Source organism: Marmota monax, unplaced genomic scaffold (genome assembly GCF_021218885.2).
Source record: "Marmota monax isolate L192 unplaced genomic scaffold, Marmota_monax_Labrador192_F-V1.1 WCK01_AAM20220418_F8-fsc00020, whole genome shotgun sequence".
NCBI lineage: Eukaryota > Metazoa > Chordata > Mammalia > Rodentia > Sciuridae > Marmota > Marmota monax.
Window position 1 is genome coordinate 7,115,444 of NW_026692912.1, and position 22,862 is coordinate 7,138,305.

The following is a 22,862-nucleotide window of genomic DNA, read 5'->3' on the forward strand; positions in this document are numbered from 1 at the left end:
GGCTGCTGCCTGGAGGCTGTGTGTCTGCATTGTCTCCAGGTCTCTTGGGTGAAGGCTAAGGAAACAGGTATGGAGCGGCTCTCCCTGGTCAGCTCTTGGGAAGGGCTGATTGACAGAGGGAGGAGAAGCATACTTCCTTCCTCTTGGCCTTTCTCATGGAGCCCCTGCTGCGGTCCTGGGCTGGCGCTAGATCAGAAGTGTTGCTTGTGTCATCTCATTAAATTCAAGCCTCACTGTCACTGCTGGGAGCTTTAGGACTCTCAGTTGAAAGCTCAAGAAACCAAGGCCCAGCAAGGTTTAAAAAGCTCTGTCCGAGCTGACACAGCCTGTGAGCGAATGCACTAGGTTTGTAGAACTGTTGGATCCAGAAGTCTAGGTGGTTCCATCACTGTCCGCCTTGGGGATGGTTCCCTCAAGAACAGCACAGAGGTGCCCAGAGGTGGAAAGTTCACCCCGTGTGAAGTTGAAGCCTCATTCCTCTGCTTACCGTGCTGTTGGAAAGGTGCCTTTTTGTGCCTCTCTCTCTTTTTTTTTTAATCTGTGGAATGGGAGTGATCCTTCTCCATGGAATGATTGTGAAGATACTTGAAACAAAGCACCTGAGCATGCCCAGCACATGGTAGGCATTTAGTAAACATTACTTCCTTAGTAAATGTGACTGTTCAATGGCTGTCCCACTACTCTAACTAGATCCTTTTGTCTCCTTCACTCTTCTGAAGCTGAATTCCAGCAACCCCACAGCCCTAGGGCGCAAAAACTCGGGTCTCATGTTGGGGTCTTCCCATTACACCACTACTAACAGGGTCGCTATCTTGAGGTGTGGTTTGGGGTTTTCACATATATTTGACCAGTGCTTTTTATGTATTTGCTATGTGAAAGATACCGTATCTACAAAATTAATAAGTAAATAGCCAGACCCTTATCCTTAAGGCATTCTCAGTCTGTTGGAGGATTAAGTATTAGTGAAAGAATCCCACTACTAAGAGTGAGCTGTGTGTGCCAAAGGAAGAGAACAGGAAACCGAGAGGAAATACTAGGGGTCATAATTCAGATGAGGGAAGGAGGGGGGCAGATGGAATGGGCAGGTGAGGTCAATCTGGAAGTAACATTTGTCCTGAGCCTCAGAGACAGAGACCTGGAGCATGGGTATTCCAGACAGAGGGAGCGACATATGCAAGGTTCCTGCGGTAGGAAAGAGCGTGGCACACTCGGAGACTGGAAAGAAGAAAGTTGCTCTGGCCTCAGTTCCTCACAGCTGATGTAGAAAGACTCTTTCAGATCTAAGGTGGTGGACTTGGAAGAGTAGAACCCAGATTGCCACGGACCACGCTCGGAGTCCCTGGCGGGGAGCAAGCTCCTTGAGGCTCTCCACTTTCCTTGGGCCAGGCTTCTAAGTCTGGCTTCTCTAACCTCAGAGTCACCAAGGAAGGCGTCCAGGACCAGTTTCACCACTCCTATTTCCAGCTTGACCTGATGTGTCTCCTCCTCCTCCCATCTCCCCAGAGCTCCTCCCCAGATGACCTGGCACAGAGGTTACCCTGGGCTGCTTCTAAGAAAGGCCCAGAGCTGTGGGGCCGTCCTTCCCTTCATGCAGGAGACTGCTGAAAGGGAGAATTATTTCTGTTAAGCAGCTGCACTCAGAGGCCAGAGCCAGACTCTCCCAAGTTCTTGGCCTGTCTGAGGATCTGGGATGAAGAGATGGATGAGTGGAAAGGGCATCCGTTTACTTTCGTGTTAGAATTGTGAGTCATGAGCACTGTCGCTTAAAAGCAGTGTGTCTTGGGCCAGTGCTTTAACACAAGATTCATTTTCCTCACCTGCAAAGCAGGTGTGCATGTAAAAGATGATAATTCTACCTCACAGAGGTGTTGTGATAAGGAGTGTAAACGTGTAGCAGTGTCTGGACAGAATATAACTGCATCGTTGGGTCTCCTCCTCCCATGCCTCTTTTGGAAGATCCAAGAGTGGCCCCAACAAGCAAATCTGAGTTTGGTGGAGAAGAGTAGATGTCCACCCACTCTGCCTCAGGTGACTGGTCCGTTCCAGTTGTAATTCTGTGCTTGTGCAAGCCCCACATACCTGGAACACTGTCGCCATCCATACGGAGAGCCTAGGCCTCATCAAGGGCTTCCTGCCTGGTCTCCGTTTTGCTTTTTCAAGGGGAAGGTTTTCTTCCAGTGACTCCATTTCCACTCACTGGGTCTGAGCTTCAGGCACCATGTTGAATGCATGTAAGCCTTGCTGGGGACACTGCTGTCTTCCTTAGAGATGGGGATGACACATTCCAAACAAACACCTGTCACCTCCCCTGTTGACAGTAGTTATGGATAATACACACAGGTGTCATTAGACAAAGGTGACCCAGCAGGATTGACAATGAAAGGGTTGATGAGAGCAGAATTAAGAAGCTGACCCTGAAATCTGAAACCCGTTGCTGATCCTCTGTGAATGTTGTCGCTGATCCTCTGTGAATGTTGTCGTTTCAGTGCCTCATGGCGTGGGAGTCAATTATTCCACTGCTGCAGGAGAAACAAGAGACCAAGTAGATTGCTCCTTGGAACAGAGACTCTTCTACCTACACAGGACATGACACCCTGTACTGGAATGTCCCTGCAGTGCTGGAGAGGTGGCATTGGGGAAACAACGCAGAAGCACCTCTTGTTTGTGTATTTCTCTCGCCCCCTTCAACCCACAGTTGTTTTTGATTTGTATTTATTCATTGGTGGAGTCTGTATGGCTGTCATCATCTCTCAGCAAAAGAAGCATACCTCCATGTCACTACGAAGACTTGAAACCGAGTCACGCCTGAGGCTGTGACTCTCAGGCTGTGACTCTCGTGACAGCTTCCTCTTTTGAGATAGCCGAGTTGCTTGTTGCAGGAGGGGACACAGATCTTGCTTTTCAAGGTCATGGAGGAGGCACTAAGAAGAGGCCTCTGGCTTGCTGTGAGTCCGGCGGCTCTGCAGTTGACCTCTGTGGGTGTTGACTTGCCTCTGCCTAGAAGGAGGTGTTGGCACCTCCACAGAAAGTCCTTAATTTACGGTGGCCTGTATCTGTGAGTGTGGCCTGCTGCCTGTTTGTGACGAGTGACACGTGTTTTAAAGTCTGTGTCCACATGCATCCATGCTTGAGTGAGCAAGCCTTGTCCTTATGCGATGCCTTGGTAAACTGGGGGATGCTGCCTGATCTTGCTTCTGATACCAGAAGGCAATAGACTAGAAACTTTCATGTAAAATGAAGAAAGGTGCATTTTTCTCTGTGAAGGCCTTCAATGTTTTTCTTTGGCCTGTAATTGTCAGCAGTCAGGATTAGACCTCTCGTTTGCAGTCAGAGTAGTTCCCCCGTTGTTGAGATCGGTGGGCATATGCGAGCCCCACCGGTGATGTCTGCTTTGTGCAGTTTGCCTTTACCTCACCAAAAATGCTGAGCTTAATGTTTCCTACCGTGTCCACTGGACGTTTGGGCAATCTTGTGGTGAGGGGGCGCAAGTATGTTGTATTGTCATGATACAGTTGAAGTTGGTAAACTCAGTGTGAATGTTCTACATAAAGTGCTTTAACCCTTAGGATTTCCTAGTCAGGAAGCAAAGTCAGTACCAGCAGGCGCCTCAAAGGTGACAGGCGTGACATCGCGCTCTCTGCTTCTAGCTAAACTGAAGTCTCAATTTGCAGCCGAATTCCTGGGTACAGCTGGTTGTGTTTAGTCTTTGTTTCAAACTGTTACCAGGTTTACTTTTCAAATCACCACAAAACCAACAGTCAAAAAGGATCTCTCTTCAAACTCACCTTTTCCCCTCTTCCTGAAAAGAAGCTACATGTGTTATATGATTGTTCTTTCACTTGTGGCTTATGCTTATAAACCTATAAATTTAAGCCTCAGACAGACAGTAGTTCGTTGTTTTAAATGAAGCAGTCGGGACTCTGCTTCGTATGCAAGTTAACCTGCAAATGCTGGTCAATGTGCTGCATGTTGAAGTCACTTTATTCCACTCTGACATCAGAGTTGACTTGGGGTCAGCCACAGCTGGCATACTGTTGGAGCAGCAATCAAATAGCAGAGGGGTGTTTGGCTGTTCCATGTTTGACAAAGTCAAATTTGAAATGATAATTTTTACATCCATCGGTACTTGCCTGTACTGCTAAGCTCCATCTGTGCCATTCTAAAACCTTTTGATGTGAATTTTCAGTTTGGTACAAATAGAAATGATTCACGGAAGCGGAAGGGCAAGAACAGTCCCTCTACCCCCATCTCCGGTGACTCAGCATTTCATTCTACCTCTTGAACCATTGAGTTGGTGTGGGTGTGGATGTCCTGGTCCAGCCTGAGGGTGCGCTGGTAGAATTGGGGTGTGCATCTAATCGTTGACAGCCCTCTATTGATACTTGGCAGAAGACACCAGCCTGACCCAGCAGTGAATATTCATTTTTGGAACATGTGAAGCTTTGCTTCGCAGAATGTGTGCTTTAAAAATGTCGAAGGTAACAGATGTTTGGAAAGAACCATGGAAAGAGCTACAGGGAAACCAGAATCCGAGAACCTGCTAGTTGCCAAATTCCAGAGTCATTCCTGTATAACGGTTACTTGGGAAGGAAGGCCATCCCTCAAAAAACACGCATCGGTCTCCTTGCTGGGAGACATGGGAGGGGGATCCACAGTCTGTCTCTGTGGAAGGCAGAGGTCTGGCTCTGCGGGGTTCGGGCTCCTTGGGACTTTTTCTTGCGCTTTGTCTGGGCCCCATGTGGTGCTCTGTGCTTTGAGACACCAGGAAGAGCTGCAGCATTGCAACCCCCTTCCTCCAGGCATGCCATTGGTAGCAGAGTCAGGAAAACCCTGTATGTTAGACTTGCTTGGAGAAATGGACCTTCCCAGGAGGGCACGTTTGTCCCTGACTTCAGACTGGCATCTGACAAGGTGAGGAACTCTGCCCAGAAGGAAGAGGGCGGGAAAAGGGAGCGAAGGAGGCTCTCCAGCCCTCCCAACTCCATGGCTCCCTCTTTCCCCTGAAGCTCAGCAGTCCCAAGCACTGGTCTGTTTGTCTTGATCGAGCAAAATGGAGATTCACTATGAGAAGCAGAACTGGGAGACTTCTGTGCCAAAGACTGCCTCAGAGAGGCCCCAGTACCCCCATCCTCCTTGAATTCACAGAGCTGCAGTGCTGCGATCACCGACTCCTCTCATATTTATCATCCATGAGATTTTTGCTTAAGGGTACCCTTTACCTGGGGCAGATGGACAGACATGTGTTGAGGAACAATGAAAAGTTGCCCCACACAACTGTCCAGGTCCTGAAAAGAGAAGAGTTTCCTTCACCCAGGTTAAAAGTCCCGGGATGAAGGCAGAAGAGAGAATTCCTAGAAGCCAGAGCAGATTTTAGAGATGCAAATGATGTCAAGCAGAAAGCAGTTGTGGTGTTGACAGCTGTGGACATTGCCTTTACTTGTCAGTGTGGGGGTCCATAAGAAGATTCTGAGCCTCTGCTCAGAGCAAGGAACCACTGCTCTGAAATGAGGAGGGAACACACGACCCAGCCCGGTTTGGGTTGGGTTTCATCCTTCGATAAGGCTTTACCAATGATGGCTGGCAAACTTTTAGTGTGATCAGGGAGATGATGGGTTTGGTGTTTCACCAGACACCTCTCTCTAGTTGAAATAACAAACAGCCCTGCTCTGGGGATCGTGGTGAATGTAAGATGTCTGTTTTCATGCCAAATTTCAGCACCCCCAGAGTGTGCTCTGAAATCTTGATCGGAGGTGTTCTCTGGGTTGCCCCTTCCCAAGGGGAACAGAATGGTCGCCTTTATTGAGGGACCAACAGGAAGTTCCAACTCAGAGGTGGGCATGATGGCCCCTGGCAGTTGCAAGGGAGATTTCCCTCTCAGGAAGGGAGCCCAAGGGACACCTGGAGTGTGTGTGGCTCAGTCCTGCCATTGATAGTGTTGAAGCTCTGTTTTGATGAGACTGTCTCTCCCCTGGATCCGGAGCTGGTGATTGGGGAGGGAGAACACAGTCAAGAACAACCTCCAGGCTGTGTGGGCCTCAGCTGTTTGGGTCTTGGGGTGGGCTGGAACTGGCTAGTTGCCGTTGCTAGAGACCCTACAGGGTGATTCCTCCCAGAAGCTCAGCTGCCTGTGGTCAGGGCAGGGCCCATTTACTGGGACCTCACCTTCCCAGACACCTACTTTAAGGGCTTGTAGCAACTGAGTAAGTTAATTATCTGGCTGGGGTGACATCGCTCTGGCCATCCTCGTTTATGGGAGGATATTGGAATTTGGGTTTGCCTTCTCCCTTTCAAAAGCCCTCAAGATGACAGCAGATTGGACATGCCCTATCATCGCTGAGGTGTCTTTTCAATCCAGATAACAGGTGGCATTTACTAGTACATTTGAGGAAAACGTCCTCTCCTAGGCCAGACTTACAGACAGATCGGGGTGTATTGGAATTGCTCTCCTCTTCCTTGTTTTAATAATCTAGGAATCAAATTTTTCACCACCCTACTCTGTAGGTTTTTGTTTTAAGTATCCCCAACTTGCACATATCGGAGTGTGCAGGAGCTGTCTGCATTAAAGGAAAAAAAAAGTTGGAGTGGGGCTGTGTTCTAAGGGAGTGGACTGCTCTCTTAATCATTTGAGTTTGAAGTGTGTCCTGGGCATGACTGTCCAACCCTTAACTATGTGGCAGAAAAATGTTATCCAGGTAGTTTGTCCTGCTAATCTGTGAATAAGTGCTATGAAAAACAATAACTTTTAATAAACCAATAAGATATTTGTTTCATATAAACATTCTGTGTATTTAGAACTTGAAAAATCAACAAATCCAGAATTTAAAAATAATGCCACAAGACTGTTAAAAGCCTAACTCTACTTCTGAGAATTTTTCAAGACCTAATATGCCTTATTCTTCCACTAGTGTTTTTAAGATTCTTGATAGAAAGTTTTAGATATATAGTCAGCCATTCAGCTTAAATACTAGAGATCTAACATAGTCAGTCCTCAGTCCTCTTAAAGAAAAAAGCCAGAAAGTGAGGGTCAGAATGAGGTGGCCTTTGGGGAGGAGAGAAGTAAGCGTAGCTATTGCCAAATGATGTTTTTAATAATGCAAGGAAGCCCAGGAACCACACCACCTCTTGTCGTTTTAAAGTGTGAAATATTAGTTCAGTGCCTTTTGGCATGCTTTTAATTATAGAGGTTACAGTATCAGCATTGACAAATCACAGATCCAGAGAACTCTATAGATTATGATAGTATTGAAGGCTTACCCTGATTCTGCAGAACAGCTTTTGAAGGTACTGTGAGGATCTCAGAGGGGCATGTTTTGGATGGAAAATCTCCACAGGTTGAAATGCCAAAAACGTATTCTGTTGACTCACATAATTGAGTCCACTTCAGCAAAGCTTTTGTTATTAAACCAGAGATGAAGAGTGTTGTGTATGTGCCTCTCCCAGGAGGGCTGTTCCCCCCACCACCACCACCACCAAATGATTCTGGGCTCTTTCTAGGCTGGGCCAGAGCAACCAACACCTACCTGTCCACATTCTTATTGGACAGGCTTGTTCACGGTCGTAGATCAATCTGTCTTTCAGAAATGGTACTAGGAGGAGGAAATAGAATCACGTATTCCTCTGTGTAGAAGTGGGGAGGGGGAGAAACAGATTGCAGACCAGAATGTGAATCCGTATCATGTCGCCTGGGCCTTCGTCGGGAACAAACCAGCATCTCTTAATGGTCAGCACTGTCCACCGGACACCCCTGAGCCTGTGCGCCTATCCCATCTCTGTGGGTTGGGATGCATTGAGAGGTGACCTACCCCTGATATACTCCCGCGAAATCAACTGCCAGCAAACTTTCTAACTTGTATTTTAACTGTTAAGAAGAGATTAAAATTTTACTTAGGACATTTCCAAATTATGGACTGTGTTTTTTTTAATTTTAGAAATTATTCTTTATGTTTAAGACTTTAAGAGAAAAAGAAAACTCTTTCTGAGGTGTTGATGAAGTCCTCTGTGTAAATGTGTCGTCTTCTCTTCATGCTGCCATTAAGCCAAAACAAAAGCTGTGAATATAAAAAGTGCTCAAGAAGAGTGTGTGTAGATGAGAAAGCAGTTTATTTACAGACCAGAAGTCTTTATTTCATTAAGCTACCAAATGTTAGAAAGAATGTCACCTTTTTTTCTTGTCACTCAGAGATTATGGAATGGGGGAGGAGAGTTGTTTTTGTTGAATTTCTGATGCTGGCACGAAGTTTTTTGCCCACTTTTTTTTCATGTTATCTGTGTATTAAAAAATCTGTTTGTTGTTGTTTACTATGGAATTAGTATTTTACATTTTGAGGTAAATAAAGAATTTGTATTGCTTGATAAACTATTAGCTTGTAAATTCAAACAAAGTTTCTTTACCTCAATTAACTTAAAGTAATGGACCAATAAATCTATAAAAGATGCTTTCTTTACCTTGACTCCTGTTCTCTTTTGTACCATTGTAGGACTGGACAATATGATTGCCACCTCTTTTGTTTTCTTATTTTCTGAACAGAAAATAATTTGCCTATAAGAATCAAATATACAGAGCAACAGGAAAAATATAGCTATGTAATTGAACTATTTTTGTTCTCTAGTTCTTTATCGATCCAAACTCAGTTTACCCTCTCCTACATCTTACAAATTGATGCTAATTTGGGGAGATGAAGAAATTACCTAGTATAGTGACCATGGTGATTGACAGGTAGCTGACTAGCCAGCCCAGGCATTACAGGAGAGATCTCTTCCTGCACCATCCCATGGCAAAGCACATTATATTCTTGGCCAGGGCTAGTCACTTCCTGACATTTTGCTTGCTAGGAAGTTTTTGAAGAGTTTGTAGGTAAAGAAGAAATGCCTGTGGCTTATCAGTGTTAGAGTGTCTTGCTCAAAGGCCAGAGTGCTTGTTTGTCGGAGTTCAGCTCCGACAGGGGGTCTCAGGAGATGAATGGATGGTGAGGAGAAATCATTATTCAAAGAAACAAAATAATACGTAGCTACAATTAGATAAGAAGAATGTATCTTGGCTTATGCATAAGCAAGCATTTTTACTTTCAGTTCATGTTTTGCTTTGAGCTGTTTCTGCTTAGTTACCTTTTAATAAGAGTTAGAAATGTCCCAGACTATTGGCCTATACCTTGACTATTCTTTCTTGACTTACTGACTAGAACCGGCGCAGCGGTTATGGCAAGTGGTTAACTTGAAAAGAGAGGCTACTAATTTTAATCAAACAAGAGTAAGAGCACAAACCATTGTGCACAGGAACAAGAACAAGTTGCCCAGTCCTAAGCACTAATCTGTCTTCTTAATATTAATTCTTCTTCTCTAGATTTTAATTTAATTTCTCAAAAACTTCCTTGACTGTTTTTCCTACAGGGGGTTTCTCATTAAACATTTACAATTTACATTCCACAGCTGAATATTGCATTTAGAGCAAAGAGATTTATTCTTTAGAAGTAGTTGCATTAATTGGGAAAGTCATGTTTTTTCCTTCATACTTAATGGTCATATGAGAAGTTGCAATCATACTTATTAAAGGAATACAAAACCAAACCAGCCCATTCCCAGAAACCTACTGCGCTCCTCCAGAGGATGGACGCCTTGCGTCATCCCCCTCAGTAGGGCCTTACCATTGCCTGGGTCAGGGGAGGGGCCAGCACTTGTTTATGTAACAGTGTCTATGTAACAGTGGCGGTGCTTTGGAAATGGACCTGATAATGGTGCTGAATTGCCTTTCTGAGAGTAGACATCATTAATCAAAGACAGCAGTCGTACAAAGTGAGGCAGCAAGATGGGATAAGAGGGAGATTTGGGGTCCAATCTCAGTCTTTCTATTTACTAACTGACTTAGGCAAGTCACATCTCTCTAACCCTTCAGGATTATGATCTTTGAAAAGAAGATAAGCCTTCCTAGTAGGGTTGTTGGAGGGACGGGCTGTAATGCTTTCAAAGCCCCTAAGTGTACAGTGGGCACTCCTTTTGAAAAAACACTTCCTGTTGTTTAAATATGGCCAACTTATATATTAAGGATAACAACCTTTCTGTTTTTAAGTAGACCTTTTTTCTTTCTTTTCGAGAAGACATTGAGATAGGATGCTGAAGGCCTGGGGAACAGATAGGACTAGATTGCAAAAGCCATGGCAGGAAGTGATAAAGAGATGGCAGAGGAAAAGAGCAGCTGGATTTAAGAGATTTCTGTGGTGAGCCAACGGGTCAGGTGATTTGGAAACTTCCAGGCTGGGAGCTGAAGGTGATGCTCTTACCTGAAATCAATTGGGAGAGAACAAATAAAAGATATAGTAGGCGTGAGGTGGTGGAGTGGGATAAGAATAATTAGTTTTGGATGTATCCGGAGGTGGAGATGTTGACTCAGCTGTTGAAAATAGAGTTCTGGAGTCCATGGGAGTTGACCTGGTTATCTGAGAAGAGGATCAAGGACTGGGCCTCGGAGAATTAAGGAAGCAGGGAGAAGAGGAGGAAGATTGAAGAAAAGTTCTTAGAGGAGTCAGCTCTATAGGTTGGAGTGGTGGTTCAAGAATTTGGCAGCTTACGGAAACGTCGCTGTTGGCCCCATTGCTAGAGTTGGATTTGAGGGGGGACCCCCAGTTGGCGCTTCTCACAAGTTCCCAGGGAATGCTGATGCCACTGGTCCAAGAACCCCTGGGTTAGAGCAAATAGTAGCAAGGTCACTGGGGACAGGTGAGAAGGTTTGAAACTGCTACACTGATGGCAAGTAGGATTGAAGAGGAACCAAGATCGGGGCCTTGAGAGTCTAGTTCAGGCTTCTCAACCACAAGCTGAGAGCAGGATCGACGTTGGCAAATAAGGAAATTCCCTGGCCCTTAAAAGCAAGTTCTTTGAGAGCAGGAATGGAGAAGCTAATGATTGGATTCATTTGGGGTGGCAGGGAAATGGTCAGGGACCCAGGTTGGGAGGCAGGAGTCAAGAGGAATGAGCATGGCCTTGACTCATCCCATCAGCCTGGCTCCTGTTGCTATCTCAGTGAGGAGCTCTGCGCCCTGCATGGCCCAAGTGCTGAAGTTGAATTATTGCCTCACCCTCTGCAGTCCACCAGCCACCAACTCTGGTTGACCTCTAGCCCCCTATCTTTCTCGACGCCCCATTGCTCTTCCCGCACCCGTTGCTGCTTGTCCAGGGTGCCAACCCACGGCCACTCTCACCTGGATCACTGCAGGGCCTCTCGTCTCTTTTTTGCACATCTGTTTTGTGCTGCTCTTCCCACAGAGCTTCTGGAGTGTTCTAAGATGCACGTGTAAGAATTCTATGAATGCTCAACCGCTATCCCCATTACTCTTATAAACCTTTTGGACATCTTCTCTGCTGTCCCTCCTCACTGCTCCAATCTCATCCCTCTGTCCCATCCTCCTTTTTTGCTCCCTTCACATTGAATTCCTATATCTTAGGCAAATACCTGGACTGTCCCTCAACATCTGGCCTTGGCAACTACTTACCCTTCCTGTCTTATCATAGATGTGATTCTTGGAAAGCCCTGCCTTCTCCCAGATCTGGGTTATATGCTCCCCTCTGTTGACATTTGTTTTTGGAAACATCACTGCCTGCTCTTCTGTCCCCTCCACCTGCTGGACAGTAGGCTGTGTTTGGGCAGGAAGAGTCACACCTTGTTCTCAACTGTATCTCTGCACCTAGCATGCTGTCAGGACCTGAGTAGATGTGCTATAAAGGTTTGTTCACTCCCTGCAAGAGTTTAGAGATACAAACTCTCTAAGCCCAAATGCCCTGACATTTGAGTGCATCCTCTAACTCTTGTGTTTCACTGCAGTTTAAGAATGTCATCACTGGGGCTGGGGATATAGCTCAGTTGGTAGAGTGCTTACCTCCCATGCACGAGGCCCTGGGTTCAATTCCCAGCATCACCAAAAAAGGAAAAAGAATGTCATAACTATTATGTACAACCACAAGAATTGGATCCTAATTAGGATAAGTTATACTCCATGTATGTACAGTGTGTTAAAATACACTCTACCAGGGGCTGGGGATGTGGCTCAAGTGGTAGTGCGCTTGCCTGGCATGCGTGCGGCCCAGGTTCGATCCTCAGCACCATATACAAACAAAGATATTGTGTCCGCGGAAAACTAAAAAATAAATATTAAAATTCTCTCTCTCTCTCTCTCTCTCTCTCTCTCTCTCTCTCTCTCTCTCTCTAAAAAAAATACACTCTACTGTCATGTATATCTGGAAAGAACAATAAAGAATGCCATCACTAGCATTCAGGGTGGCACACACCTATAATCCCAGCAACTCAGGAGGCTGAGGCAGGAGGATCAAGGCCAACTTCATCATCTTAGTGAGACCCTAAGCAATGAAAAAAAGCTTGGGATGTGGCTCATTAGTTAAGTACCCCAGGGTTCAATCCCCCAGTCCCTCTACCCTAAAAAAGAATGCCATAGCCCTAGAGTTATAGGGGGAATCTGACCGGGTAGAGGATGATTCATGCACTCATACTATGAATGTTGACTTTATTTGGATAAATCTGCATTTATATATGTAAGTAAAATGGACAATAAAAAATAATTCAGAATAAAGTGGTTCTTCTCATATCCCCTTTCCCTTCATACTTCTGCTTTGGGAGGTATCGGTGACTGAAAATATTCAATTGAATATTCCACTAAGGAAGCTCTTAAAATTGTTTCTTAAAAGCAACAGTGAGGAGGGAACATTGCCGCTCCGGCCTGAGCTCCATTTCTCTCCTGAGTGTTCAGCTAACAAGGCCTCAGGAAAGAAAGCTAACTTTTTTTTTCAAGGTTTTATTTTAATTTGAAAGGTACTATTGTTTACACAAAACTGTTGCAAGTTCTTGTAAAATACCCCTCTCACATTCCCCCGGGCTGTTGAAAATGAAGGCTTTTGGTTCTCCCGTGGGACTTCTAGCACAGCACCCAAGTGACCAGTCAGCCTGTGTTGGTGCCCTCAAGACAATCCCCAGAAGAAAGGGTGCCCGCTGGCTGCAGCTGCCCTCTAGGGCCTGGGATGGCTGTGCACACAGCCTGCACCCACAGAACCTAACCTCTGCCTAATGGGCATCTGAAAGCTAAGAAAGTTCTTCTATCACTCAGAAAGTGCTTATTCCACCCACCAGGGACCCCTGAGCCAGAGCAGATCATTCAGAGGCTGATTCTGGCTGGGACTCGCGTTTCTTGGGCAGTGAGTTTGCTTTGGTCACCAGTTCTCTGGACCCTTCCTTGTCTTCAAGGGAACTTGGCCATGGCTGGTGTTTTCAGCTTCTGCAGGTCAGTGCCTTCATTTCTCAGTCGTGTTTCCATATTGCAACCATAGGACTTGTTTATAGGCCACGATGCTGAAAGAGTTTGCAACAGAGTTACAAGAGAACAGCTGAGGCAAGGGGGTAGCTCTTCAGGCCCGCCAGTGTTGGGGTTGTCTCTGGCTACTCTTTATCACGGGAGAGCGAGAAGCTGTCTCCATTATGGCATCAGAATGCTGACACTGGAGGGGACTTCTCTCACTCTGGGTTCCTATCAGACCTGTGATAATGAACTTCTCCCTGTTCCCCATCACATCATGAGCCCTTTGCATCTATATTTTCTTGGAATCTCATCTCCCTCCTGCTTGATGACAAACTCCATGCAGAGCTCATGATGAGGACTGAACTTCACTAATCCAAAACAAATGAGCTGCCTCTTCTGCTTTCCATAACTCCTTTATCTCTCCCATAAGTTTTAAAATATCAGTAATAAATGGAGACATAGCAATTAGGATCTCTGGGTTGAAGTCCTGGATCTGTGTGACCTTTGGCTTGTCCTGAACCTCTGGGGCCCTCACTTTTCTCATCTGTGGGAATTCCAGGATCCTCAGGTTCTAAGCTCAAACACGGCTCTCTTGATGGATGCACAACACCCAGCACTGCTGAGTGGGGTGTGAGCTTAACTCCAAGTCTTCCAAGGGAAGCTTTAGAGAAACTCTGAACACTGACTTCCCACCTGCTATGAACCGTAAGGCCCTACCAGGGGGAGGCATTTACTGTGCTTCCAGCAAAACTCCCCGTATTACAAGGCTGGTAAGTGGAAATGCTAGACTTAGAGGCCGCCAGCACAGGGCCACATAATCGGTGCCTTGCAGTCCTGACTTTGCAGCTGATGCTGACTGTGGACACCACCGAACAGCTGCATGTCAACTGGCAGGTCCAACTTCAGGGTCAGCCAACAGGCAATTCTGTGTGTGAGTGGTCAGTATTGCTGGCTAGTAGGTGCCACAGCCTGTGGCCCAGCATTCATTCATTCATTCATTCATTCACTCAACAAATCCTTCTTGAGCACTTCTTATATGTCAGGCTCTTTGCTGGACACAGTGGATACATGGTACGCCACAGAGCTGTCCTCAGGGGGGCTGTGGTCTAAGAGCAAGTGTATTAAACAGATAATCACTAAGTGGTCTTCAACTATCATGCTATGAAGGAAAAACAGAGGAAGCCTTGGGAACATATAATAGAAGAATCTAATTCAGACTGAAAAGAGGAAAATCCTCTGTGAAAATGACAAGTTCGAGTCTCTGTTTCCTGATCTGCAAATGGGGACAATAGCAATTACCTCAAAGGATTGTTTAGGAAGGTTAAATTAGTTTACAGATATGAAATGATGTGTTTTGTTGTTATAATTTTTCAAAAGAGATGGGTGTGATTGAATGTGGGTTTGTAGATTGGAGAAGATGAGGTCATTCTCTTCTTACAGCTTCTGTCTTCTCTATGCAGTGAGGCATGTGCTGAGTGCATGTGTGTTGGAGGCTAGCAGGACAGGCCAGCTGACCGCACAGGTATTTCCCCAGCACCTCTGAATTGCATATAAAGAACAGCAAGTAGGAGAAGGCAGGTTCTCATAATAGCATGAAATCAGTTCACTTTGATACCAGGAAAGGGCAGGACCACAGCCCCTCGGGATTGCAAATAGGCTGTTGGCAGTTCTGGCCCAGGGACCTCTCCTGGCATCAAAGAGGATTTATACTGTGATGTTCCAGCCTTCTTCACTCCGGTCCTCTTCGGCTCTAACATGCCTTCCTGTTTGTTTTTTTTTTTCTTTCTTTCTTTTCCTCAATACTACCGATTGAATCTACCACTAAACTACATTTCTAACCCTTCTTTATTTTGAGACAGTGTCTCGCTAAGTTGCCTGGGCTGGCCTCAAACTTGTGATCCTCCTGCCTCAGCCTGCTGAATGGGTGGGATTGCACGCGTGCACCATCTTGCTGGGCTCTTTCTGGGTTTTTCTGTCAATGGAATGTCTTTCTGAGGTCCTTTCCTGTTTCTTTCACTCAATAATGATACAGCCTGGCCTCTTTCCCTGTAAGAATTTTTCAGGATCTCATTTCTTTACGACTTCATGGGCAGGAAAGGTAATGGAAACACTCTCTTATGCTAGAAAGTTTCGATCTTGTACATTCAAATTACCTGGAGAGCTTTTAAAAATTCCTGCACCCACAGCTCTAGGCAGAACTTTGCTCTCTCTATAAAGGTCTCTTTAGGGGACTCTGGCACCTTGGTAAAGTTCACACCTACAATTCCAGGTATATCCTTAAGGTCTCTCTACCTCCATCAAAGTCATCTAGATAGCAACTGGCTACAGAATAGCTGAATTTTTTAAAATTTCCATTTCTAATTTTAATCTATGATCTGATCAACAGTGACAGTTGTCCAGAAAACAAGCTTATCTCAAAACAAGTATCCCACAGTAAATGCTGCTGAAAATTGCTTTATACTATCTTAGAATTTTAAAAAGGTTTTAGTTAAAGTTTTCTCTTCTCTCATCTCTCCAATGAAATAATATGAAATTCAACTTTTCATGTATGTAATAAACCATTATGGTTACACACAAAAATAAAAAAATAAAAGTAAAAAATCCCTATACCGGCACTGTGCCCCAGGTCATCTGAGGAATGTTCTCTGTTGGGGGATGGGGGGTGGTCCTGAAAGCAGTAATTTAGAGAAATTTCCCAGTTTTCCAGTGTACAGAGAACTGGCTTTGTTTGCTTGTGTCTCTGCTATTCCGTGTCTGCAAAAATGAGCAGTTAAAGTGCCTCATCCCCACGAGCACAGGATTAGTTCCTTTCTCGAATGTTTCCAGATTCTCGCCTGCTTCTTCGACATAAGATCACAACAACCCTAAGTGGCTAATTAAGAGCCCAAGTGCACTGGAATGAAGTATCGAGGACAGCACCTCTCAAGAATGGTACTCGGGTCTCTTCGTGAAGGCAAGGTAACTTATTTATCACACCCAAATCAAACTGCAGAAAGGAAGTAATGAATTTTCTCATGATTTCCATTTGTCAACTTGTCTGTATGCACACATAACTAGCAAAATTAGTTTGTCCTTGTTTTTTCGTGTTTGCCAGTGAATTAGAACTGAAGACTTTTCCAGTGGACAGAATTGCTTATGTGTTACTCGGCTGGATAAGGGGCTGAGGCTCTCAAGAAATTTTTGTTGCCTGCTAGCTCAGTCAGTCCGACCTACTCAGCTAGGACTCCTATGAAAAGGCCCCAGGGCTGGACAGTCCAAGGACAGATCTGGTTCAGTCCCCTTCTAATAAATGAGACTGGGTCATGGCCCTCTGCCTGGCCAGCTTCTCTCAGTGATTTTTATCTTCACATCTTATTTTTTCTCAATTAAGAAATAAACTAAAGAGGCTTAATAATTGATGTCTTCTACCCTAGAAGGCTCAGATTTTGTGCAGCCAGGGACCTGTATTATGATGGGGTGTGAAAATTTCAAAAAGGGGTTTATCTCTGTCCTCTTGCAACTTTCCCTCAGTCGTTTTCTGCTCTGCAGCCTATAATCCCACCTTAATTGATATATAGCACTCTCATGGGTTACTGGGCATGTACCTTTAACTGCAACCCATATCAAATCCCTTGTACTTTTTTTGTGGCTGTATTTCTCCTGTGGCTATATCTGTTCTCTAGAGGTACATATATACATATATAATCTATATGCGTATGTATTTCTTTCTTCTCTGGCCAGGCAGCACCGATACATGAGAGCCCCTCACTTGGGAGGAAGGGGCAAAGGACCAAAACTATGCTGTCCAAATGGGAGCCATTAGCCACATGCGGCTCCTGAAAACTAGAAATGCAACTAGCCCAAACTGAGATGTACTAGAAGTATAAAAAAAAAGTAAAATATCTCTGGTTAATTCTGTAAGTTATTTCCATGTTGAGATATTTTGAATACCAACTGTGCTGTTAGTATGATTAATTTCAGTCACTTTTAACCCCACCCCCCTTTTTTTTGGTACTAGGGATTGACTTCTACCACTGAGCTACACCCTTAGCCTTTTTTAAACTTTTATTTTGAGACAGAACTTTCACTAAATTGCTGAGGCTGGTCTTGAACTTGCCATCCTCCTGCATCAGCCTCTAGGGACACTGGGATTGCCATAGCACCCATCTCATTTTATCTTGTAAAAATGTGGCTTCGTAGCCAGACGTGGTGGCACAAGCCTATAATCCCAATGGCTCAGGAGGCTAAGGCAGGAGAATTTTGAGTTCAAAGCCAGCCTCAGCAAAAGCAAAGCTCTAAGCAATTCAATGAGACCCTGTCTCTAAATAAAATACAAAATAGGTCTGGGAATGTGGCTTAGTGGTTGAGTGCCCCTGAGTTCAAGCCCCAGTATCCCTCCCACCCACCCCGCCCAAATGTGGCTTCCTAGCAAATTTAAAGCATGCGCTCGTGACTTGTCTGTGTGACTCACACTCTTACTCCTACTGGATGGGGCTGGCTGAAGGCAGAGCTGTCTTTCCATTCTGTGGACCATGCTGGTTAGTGCTTTGTCTGAGACCAGTATTCCTCTCCTTTGCTTCTCAGCCCTCCTCCTACCTGTTACCTCCCTGAGAGTTGCTTGCTTTTGTTTCACAAACGACACTGTTCCCCCAGAGGAGGCAAGAGCACTGCCTAAGGCCACAGGGGAGCTCGCTCAGTCCCTGAGCAGATCTTCACGCACTGAGCACAGAACCCTTGCAGAGCCCAGAGAAGAGTGTTTCTGGAAGGAGGCGGGATGGCTCTCACCTAAAGGGAACCTAAAAAAAAGGTCCCAATGGTTCAAGGGAGTTTCTAATGCCAGCTTCTAATTATAAGGAAGTAGGCGAAACTCCTATAAATAAATTGTCGTTACAAAACCACCAGGAAATGAGCCAGCGGTTGGGGCTCTCTGTTCATTATTTGTGATTCTGGAATTCCCAGATTGCCAGATTACCAGTTTGAGGGAACCAGAGGATGTTTTCTTTATGAGCGAGTCTGCTCAGAAGTGGCTGCACTGATACTGAAAATAAATCATCCTGAGATGGTTGGGGTAGAGATAGTCCAACAGTCCTGTTCTAAGCACCAGGGCCCAGCCCACAGAGCCACACCAATCCGGTCTTACCCAATCGGGACTATGGCCAGGAAGGAGAGAAAGGAGGACAGAACAAAGCAGGTGCCCAGGAACTTGTCCATGGTAAGCTGATAGAGGTTGTTATACACGGTGGATGTCACCACTCCGGTCAGAGCCAGGGACAGCTGCAGAATGACGAACACCTTTCCTGTGGAGGGACAGAGGTTACCAAGAAATGTGCTGTTGTTCCCTCTAGCTGCATCTCTGGGGAGCTCTTGGGGACCCCTTTGCTCTCCCAAAGACTCCTTTTCAGTCTTTAAGGCTCACCTCATCAGGAATCCCACCTCCCTCTAGCCGAATTTTCCCGAAGCCTATTGATGACAGGGTCTTTCTTCGAAGCTTTTCAGTGACTGACTTTCTGAGACTTTCCCACCTTCCTGTCTTCACTCCTGTCCTGGATGGAAACCAGTATGTTCCTAATGTACTTGAGGATGCTTCTGGAACTTTCCCCAAGGTCTTCTGCAAGCTGGTGCTTCCAACTAAACAGCTCTGAAACAGCCCTAGCAGAAGATTCTGGAGTGGTTTCTTTCACTTACCGTAAGAGGAGCCATTGATGAGTTTGGACATGGCTGAACGGATGGTCGTGATGGGGATGAGGGCGAACAGCATGACGGCACGGGCTGTAAGAGATCACACACAGCACTCCTCACTGTGGCCCAGCACTGGCCAAGGAAGAGATCAGAATAAGGCAAAAACAACTCATCCAGTCCCTCAGCCCACAGTTCCTACAGGGCTTGACCCGAAAGAAGCATCTTTTTTTTTTTTTTTTTTTTTTTGCCAGAAGACTGGTGTCCTGCACGGACTAGACGCTCACTCTCAGCTCTAAGTGAACTATTGATGCTGAGTACCAATCTGCAAGTTGACACGGAGGCTGATGGTGAAGGGGGGTATTTTTTTAAGTTTTTTTTTTTTTTTTAACATTTTTATTGGCTTGAACACAGGGATCCTCCACCACTGAGCTACATCCCCAGCCCTTTTATTTATTTATTTAGTTTATTTTGAGACAGGGTCTCGCTATTTTGTTTAGGGCCTCGTTCAATTGCTGGGCTAGCCTCAAACTTGGGATCCTCCTGCCTCAGCCTCCAGAGTTGCTGGGATTACAGGGATGTCCCCCACTCCCCAGGCTGAAGGGATCTTTATTGGCAGAGTTAAATGGTTTCTAGAGAGGGAGCTGATGCTGTCAAAGTGACCCAAGGCTCTTCTCCTGGTCTCCAGGGGACAGAAGTGAGAAGTTCCTGACCTTATTATTTCTGAATACCTCTGGAAGGCTGTTCCAGGAGCTCTGGCAAACTGCTTCCAGAAATGTTTCCCCTAATATAACTGCCACGCACCCCTCGAGCCCTGCTGTTAGCCAGAAGCTGTGTATGTATGTGTGTAAGTTTGGGGGTGGGTAGAAGGAAGGGAGGGAGAAGTGTGTGGGAAGAGGAATGTTCTGTCCTTTGCACATGGCTTTCTTAACTAGGAACTGGCCAGAGGTCATCTTGTCATTTTGTTAGGTGTTTTTCTGAGGTGTGTGATCTGGACCAAGGGACACTCCTCTGATAGCTATCTAGAGTCATTCTTCCCAATATGTTAGCCACATAGGCTATTTAAATTAATTAAAATAGACTTTAAAATTCTGCTCTAGCCACATTTCTGGTGCTCAGTAACCACCTGTTGCTAGTGGCTACTGTATGGGACAGATGGGATACAGGTCATCATCATCATTGTAGAGAGCACCCCTTGGAGCACTAGTCGAGGGCTCTCTGTTTGTGATTGTCTGATTTCTATACTCAGATGGAAGCTTCATTTTGTTTCTTTGAGGGAATTTATTTCACTGGTTGTAGAAGGCACTTATTAAGAATTTTTATGCAGCTGGATCTGGTGGAGCACACCTGTAATCGGGAGGCTGAGACAGGAGGATCTCGAATTCAAAGCTGGTCTCAGCAATGTTGAGGCACTAAGCAACTCAGTGAGACCCTGTAACTAAATGACATACAAAACAGGGCTGGGAATGTGGCTCAGTGATTGAGTGCTCCTGGGTTCAATTCCTGGTTAACCCCCGCCTCCCACAAACAAAAAGTAAAAAATAATTTTCATGCATTGTTTAAAAGTCTTTGCTTGGTTGCCAGTGATTTAAATTAAGGGATCATTTGAGTTAGGTCTTTTAAAGTTGGGGAGAAGAGCCCATTAAAGTTGGGGAGAAGAGCCAGGTGTGGTGGCACATGCCTGTAATCCCAGTGGCTTGGGAGGCTGATGCAGGAGAATCTCAGGTTCAAAGCCAGCCTCAGCAAAACTGAGATGCTAAGTAAGTCAATGAGACCCTGTATCTAAATAAAAAAATACAAAATAGGGCTGGGGATGTGGCTCAGTGGATGAGTGCCCTTAAATTCAATCCCTGGTACCCTCTCCCACCAAAAAAATTGTGGAGAAGAACCTCAATCCCATTTCCATTCAAGTCCATCCTGAGCCTTCCCAGCCTTCCCTCTGACTTCAGGTACCCCTGACCACACTTCCTTGACCTTATAGACCTACGGGAACCATTCTGGCATCGTTTCAGCCAGCAACGCAGACAATACAATACAGATAAACGCAAGTGACTATAATCCTGTCTCCTTGTGCGTTTTGGATAGCAGGTTCAATCACTGGTGCTGAGCTGGGACAAGGTCCTAGACCCCAGTGACCCTTGTGTCTGCTCCATTACTCATAGGGCCAGCAATCCAAGAACGCCAGACTCACCAATATAGAACATGTATGTCTCTTTCACAAAGGCCAAGAGGAGGGCTCCTGATCCGAAAGAGACCATCCCAATCATGATCATGGTGGTGTCCTGGAAGCAGCGGGAGAAGACCAGGACGCCCAGAAAGCTGGTGATGAAGATGATGTACCCGGAAGCCATACCATAGCCCACCTGCACTTGGTTCCAACTGAGAGGCTCCCTCAGCACAAAAAGAGGCATCATGTCCACTGTGCCCACTACAGCCAGGTCATAGATGATGGCACCCACAAAGAGCAGGACAATGATGGTTCTTTTGGGTCTGCCTTTTCCAGGAGGTGGAGTGTGCACCACTACATTTTGCTTTTCTGGCTGATCAGGATCCAGGGTGCGGTAGGTGCCCACTATGCCAGACTCCGTATCCACTGCAGGGAGCTTCTTGTTGGCCTTGGCTATGGGTTCAGGGACCTTCAGCACCAAGAGGCTATAGAAAAGGGCAAACGTGGCACAGCCTACGCTGCAGGCTGTCAGCACCAGGCCCTGCCTAGAGTGCCCAGTTATTTGCTTGAAGAGATGACCCGAGGCCATGCTCCCGCAGAACCCCGCCAAGCCCAAGACCAAATCGATAACAATGAGGCGCAGGGAGCGGCGGCCTTCAGAGGAGCCCAGAGATCCCAGCGCCATGACCCCGGACCAGAAAGCCGAGAAGCCGCCGCCCAGCCCATTGAGCGCTGCACCCGCGTACAACACTGCCACCGGCCAGTCCAGCAGCACCTTGAGCAGCAGTGTGAGGCGGGAGAGCAGGAAGCCCAGCAGCGACACGGAGATGGAGATCTTGCGGTGGTAGCGGTCGCTGAGCCAGCCCAGCCCATAGGCGGACAGCAGGGGCGTCAGGCCCACGACGAGGTTGTAGATGATGTAGAAATTGGAGATGGCCTTCTGCTGTTGGTCCTCTGGATCCCCCCGGGGCGAGGGGCTGGTGCTGTAGTTGGAGGAGCCCCCGGCTGCGAAGGACGCTTTTACCACTAGGAGTAATCCCGCGTCGTAGAAGGAGCTGGCCACCTGGGACGAGGCTACCACCGGCTCGATCCAGGTCCTCACCTGGAAGTGAGGCCGGTGGCCCCTCCACGGGCAGGCGACCTCGGGACCCATGGGACCTCTTCTGATGGAGAACACAGGGGTTTGGTGGCTGCAGCGATCTGGAGATGCTGCCAGACTCTGCAGCTCCGAAGGGTCCGGGCTCCGACCCAGAGTGCGGGTGTGCGCCGCGCGTGCTGCTGCGCACCCGAGCCAGGCGAGCGGAGTGAGGGCGCGGAGCGCGTGTGAGAGCAGCCACTTCAGCAGCCAAGTGACCTCCCCGGCCGCGGCCACTCCTCCCCAGGACAGAAGGAGCCGCGCCCCGCCCCCGCCTCCGCCCCCGCGGGCCCAGCGGGCTGGCGACACACCAGAGCAGGGAAGCCAGGCTCTTCGGAGAGCACGGCGAGACCGGCTCCAGCGCGCCCGCCCGCTGGCCGCCGCGTCACGCTGCTCCTGCGAGCGCGGCCGCCTGACCAGGGCCGAATTTCCCCCCAGCCAGGCGTGCCGGGACCTCCCGCGGGCCCCTAGGGTTTGTCACTTCAGGGACTGAAACTCGCCTGAGAGGGCGCCCTGGGACCTGCCCAGGGAGCGTTTCCAAATTCTACTGTCCCAGGAAGACAGGTTTGGGCGAGGGCGGAATGCCTAGGCTTCTGCCTGGGATAAGCGC

The 22,862-nt window shown here is 46.8% G+C and overlaps 2 protein-coding genes and 1 non-coding gene across 4 annotated transcripts in view; 2 read left to right on the plus strand and 1 right to left on the minus strand.

The window, feature by feature from the left end:
- Snx30 (sorting nexin family member 30) overlaps positions 1 to 8,444 on the plus strand; it is a 103,324-nt gene extending 94,880 nt beyond the window's left edge. For both annotated transcript variants that reach the window (XM_046451592.2, XM_058581631.1), the window contains exon 9: positions 2,487 to 8,444. In XM_046451592.2, the coding sequence (XP_046307548.1) occupies positions 2,487 to 2,546 (60 nt within the window). In that variant the 3' untranslated portion in view covers positions 2,547 to 8,444. The remainder of the gene's footprint in view (positions 1 to 2,486) is intronic.
- Positions 8,445 to 11,836: 3,392 nt separating this feature from the next.
- On the plus strand, positions 11,837 to 11,909 carry Trnag-ccc (transfer RNA glycine (anticodon CCC)). Its single transcript has one exon. It is a non-coding gene; the product is annotated as a tRNA-Gly (tRNA).
- Positions 11,910 to 12,508: 599 nt separating this feature from the next.
- On the minus strand, positions 12,509 to 22,478 carry Slc46a2 (solute carrier family 46 member 2). The gene is made up of 4 exons (XM_046452040.2): positions 21,142 to 22,478; positions 18,960 to 19,043; positions 18,415 to 18,571; positions 12,509 to 13,348 (listed from the first exon to the last, which is right to left on the minus strand). The coding sequence occupies exons 1-4, from the start codon at positions 22,268 to 22,270 to the stop codon at positions 13,291 to 13,293; spliced, it is 1,428 nt and encodes a 475-aa protein (XP_046307996.1). The 5' UTR covers positions 22,271 to 22,478; the 3' UTR covers positions 12,509 to 13,290.
- Between the last annotated feature and the right edge of the window lie 384 nt (positions 22,479 to 22,862).

What these genes read in the sequence shown, in the direction of transcription:
- Slc46a2 (XM_046452040.2), bottom strand. Translation starts at nt 22,270, where the DNA reads ATGGGTCCCGAGGTCGCCTGCCCGTGGAGGGGCCACCGGCCTCACTTC. An exon ending in GACATACATGTTCTATATTG is followed by an intron (nt 19,044 to 21,141) that starts GTGAGTCTGGCG and finishes GATCTCTTACAG; the next exon opens with CCCGTGCCGTCATGCTGTTC. An exon ending in CATCAATGGCTCCTCTTACG is followed by an intron (nt 18,572 to 18,959) that starts GTAAGTGAAAGA and finishes GTCCCTCCACAG; the next exon opens with GAAAGGTGTTCGTCATTCTG.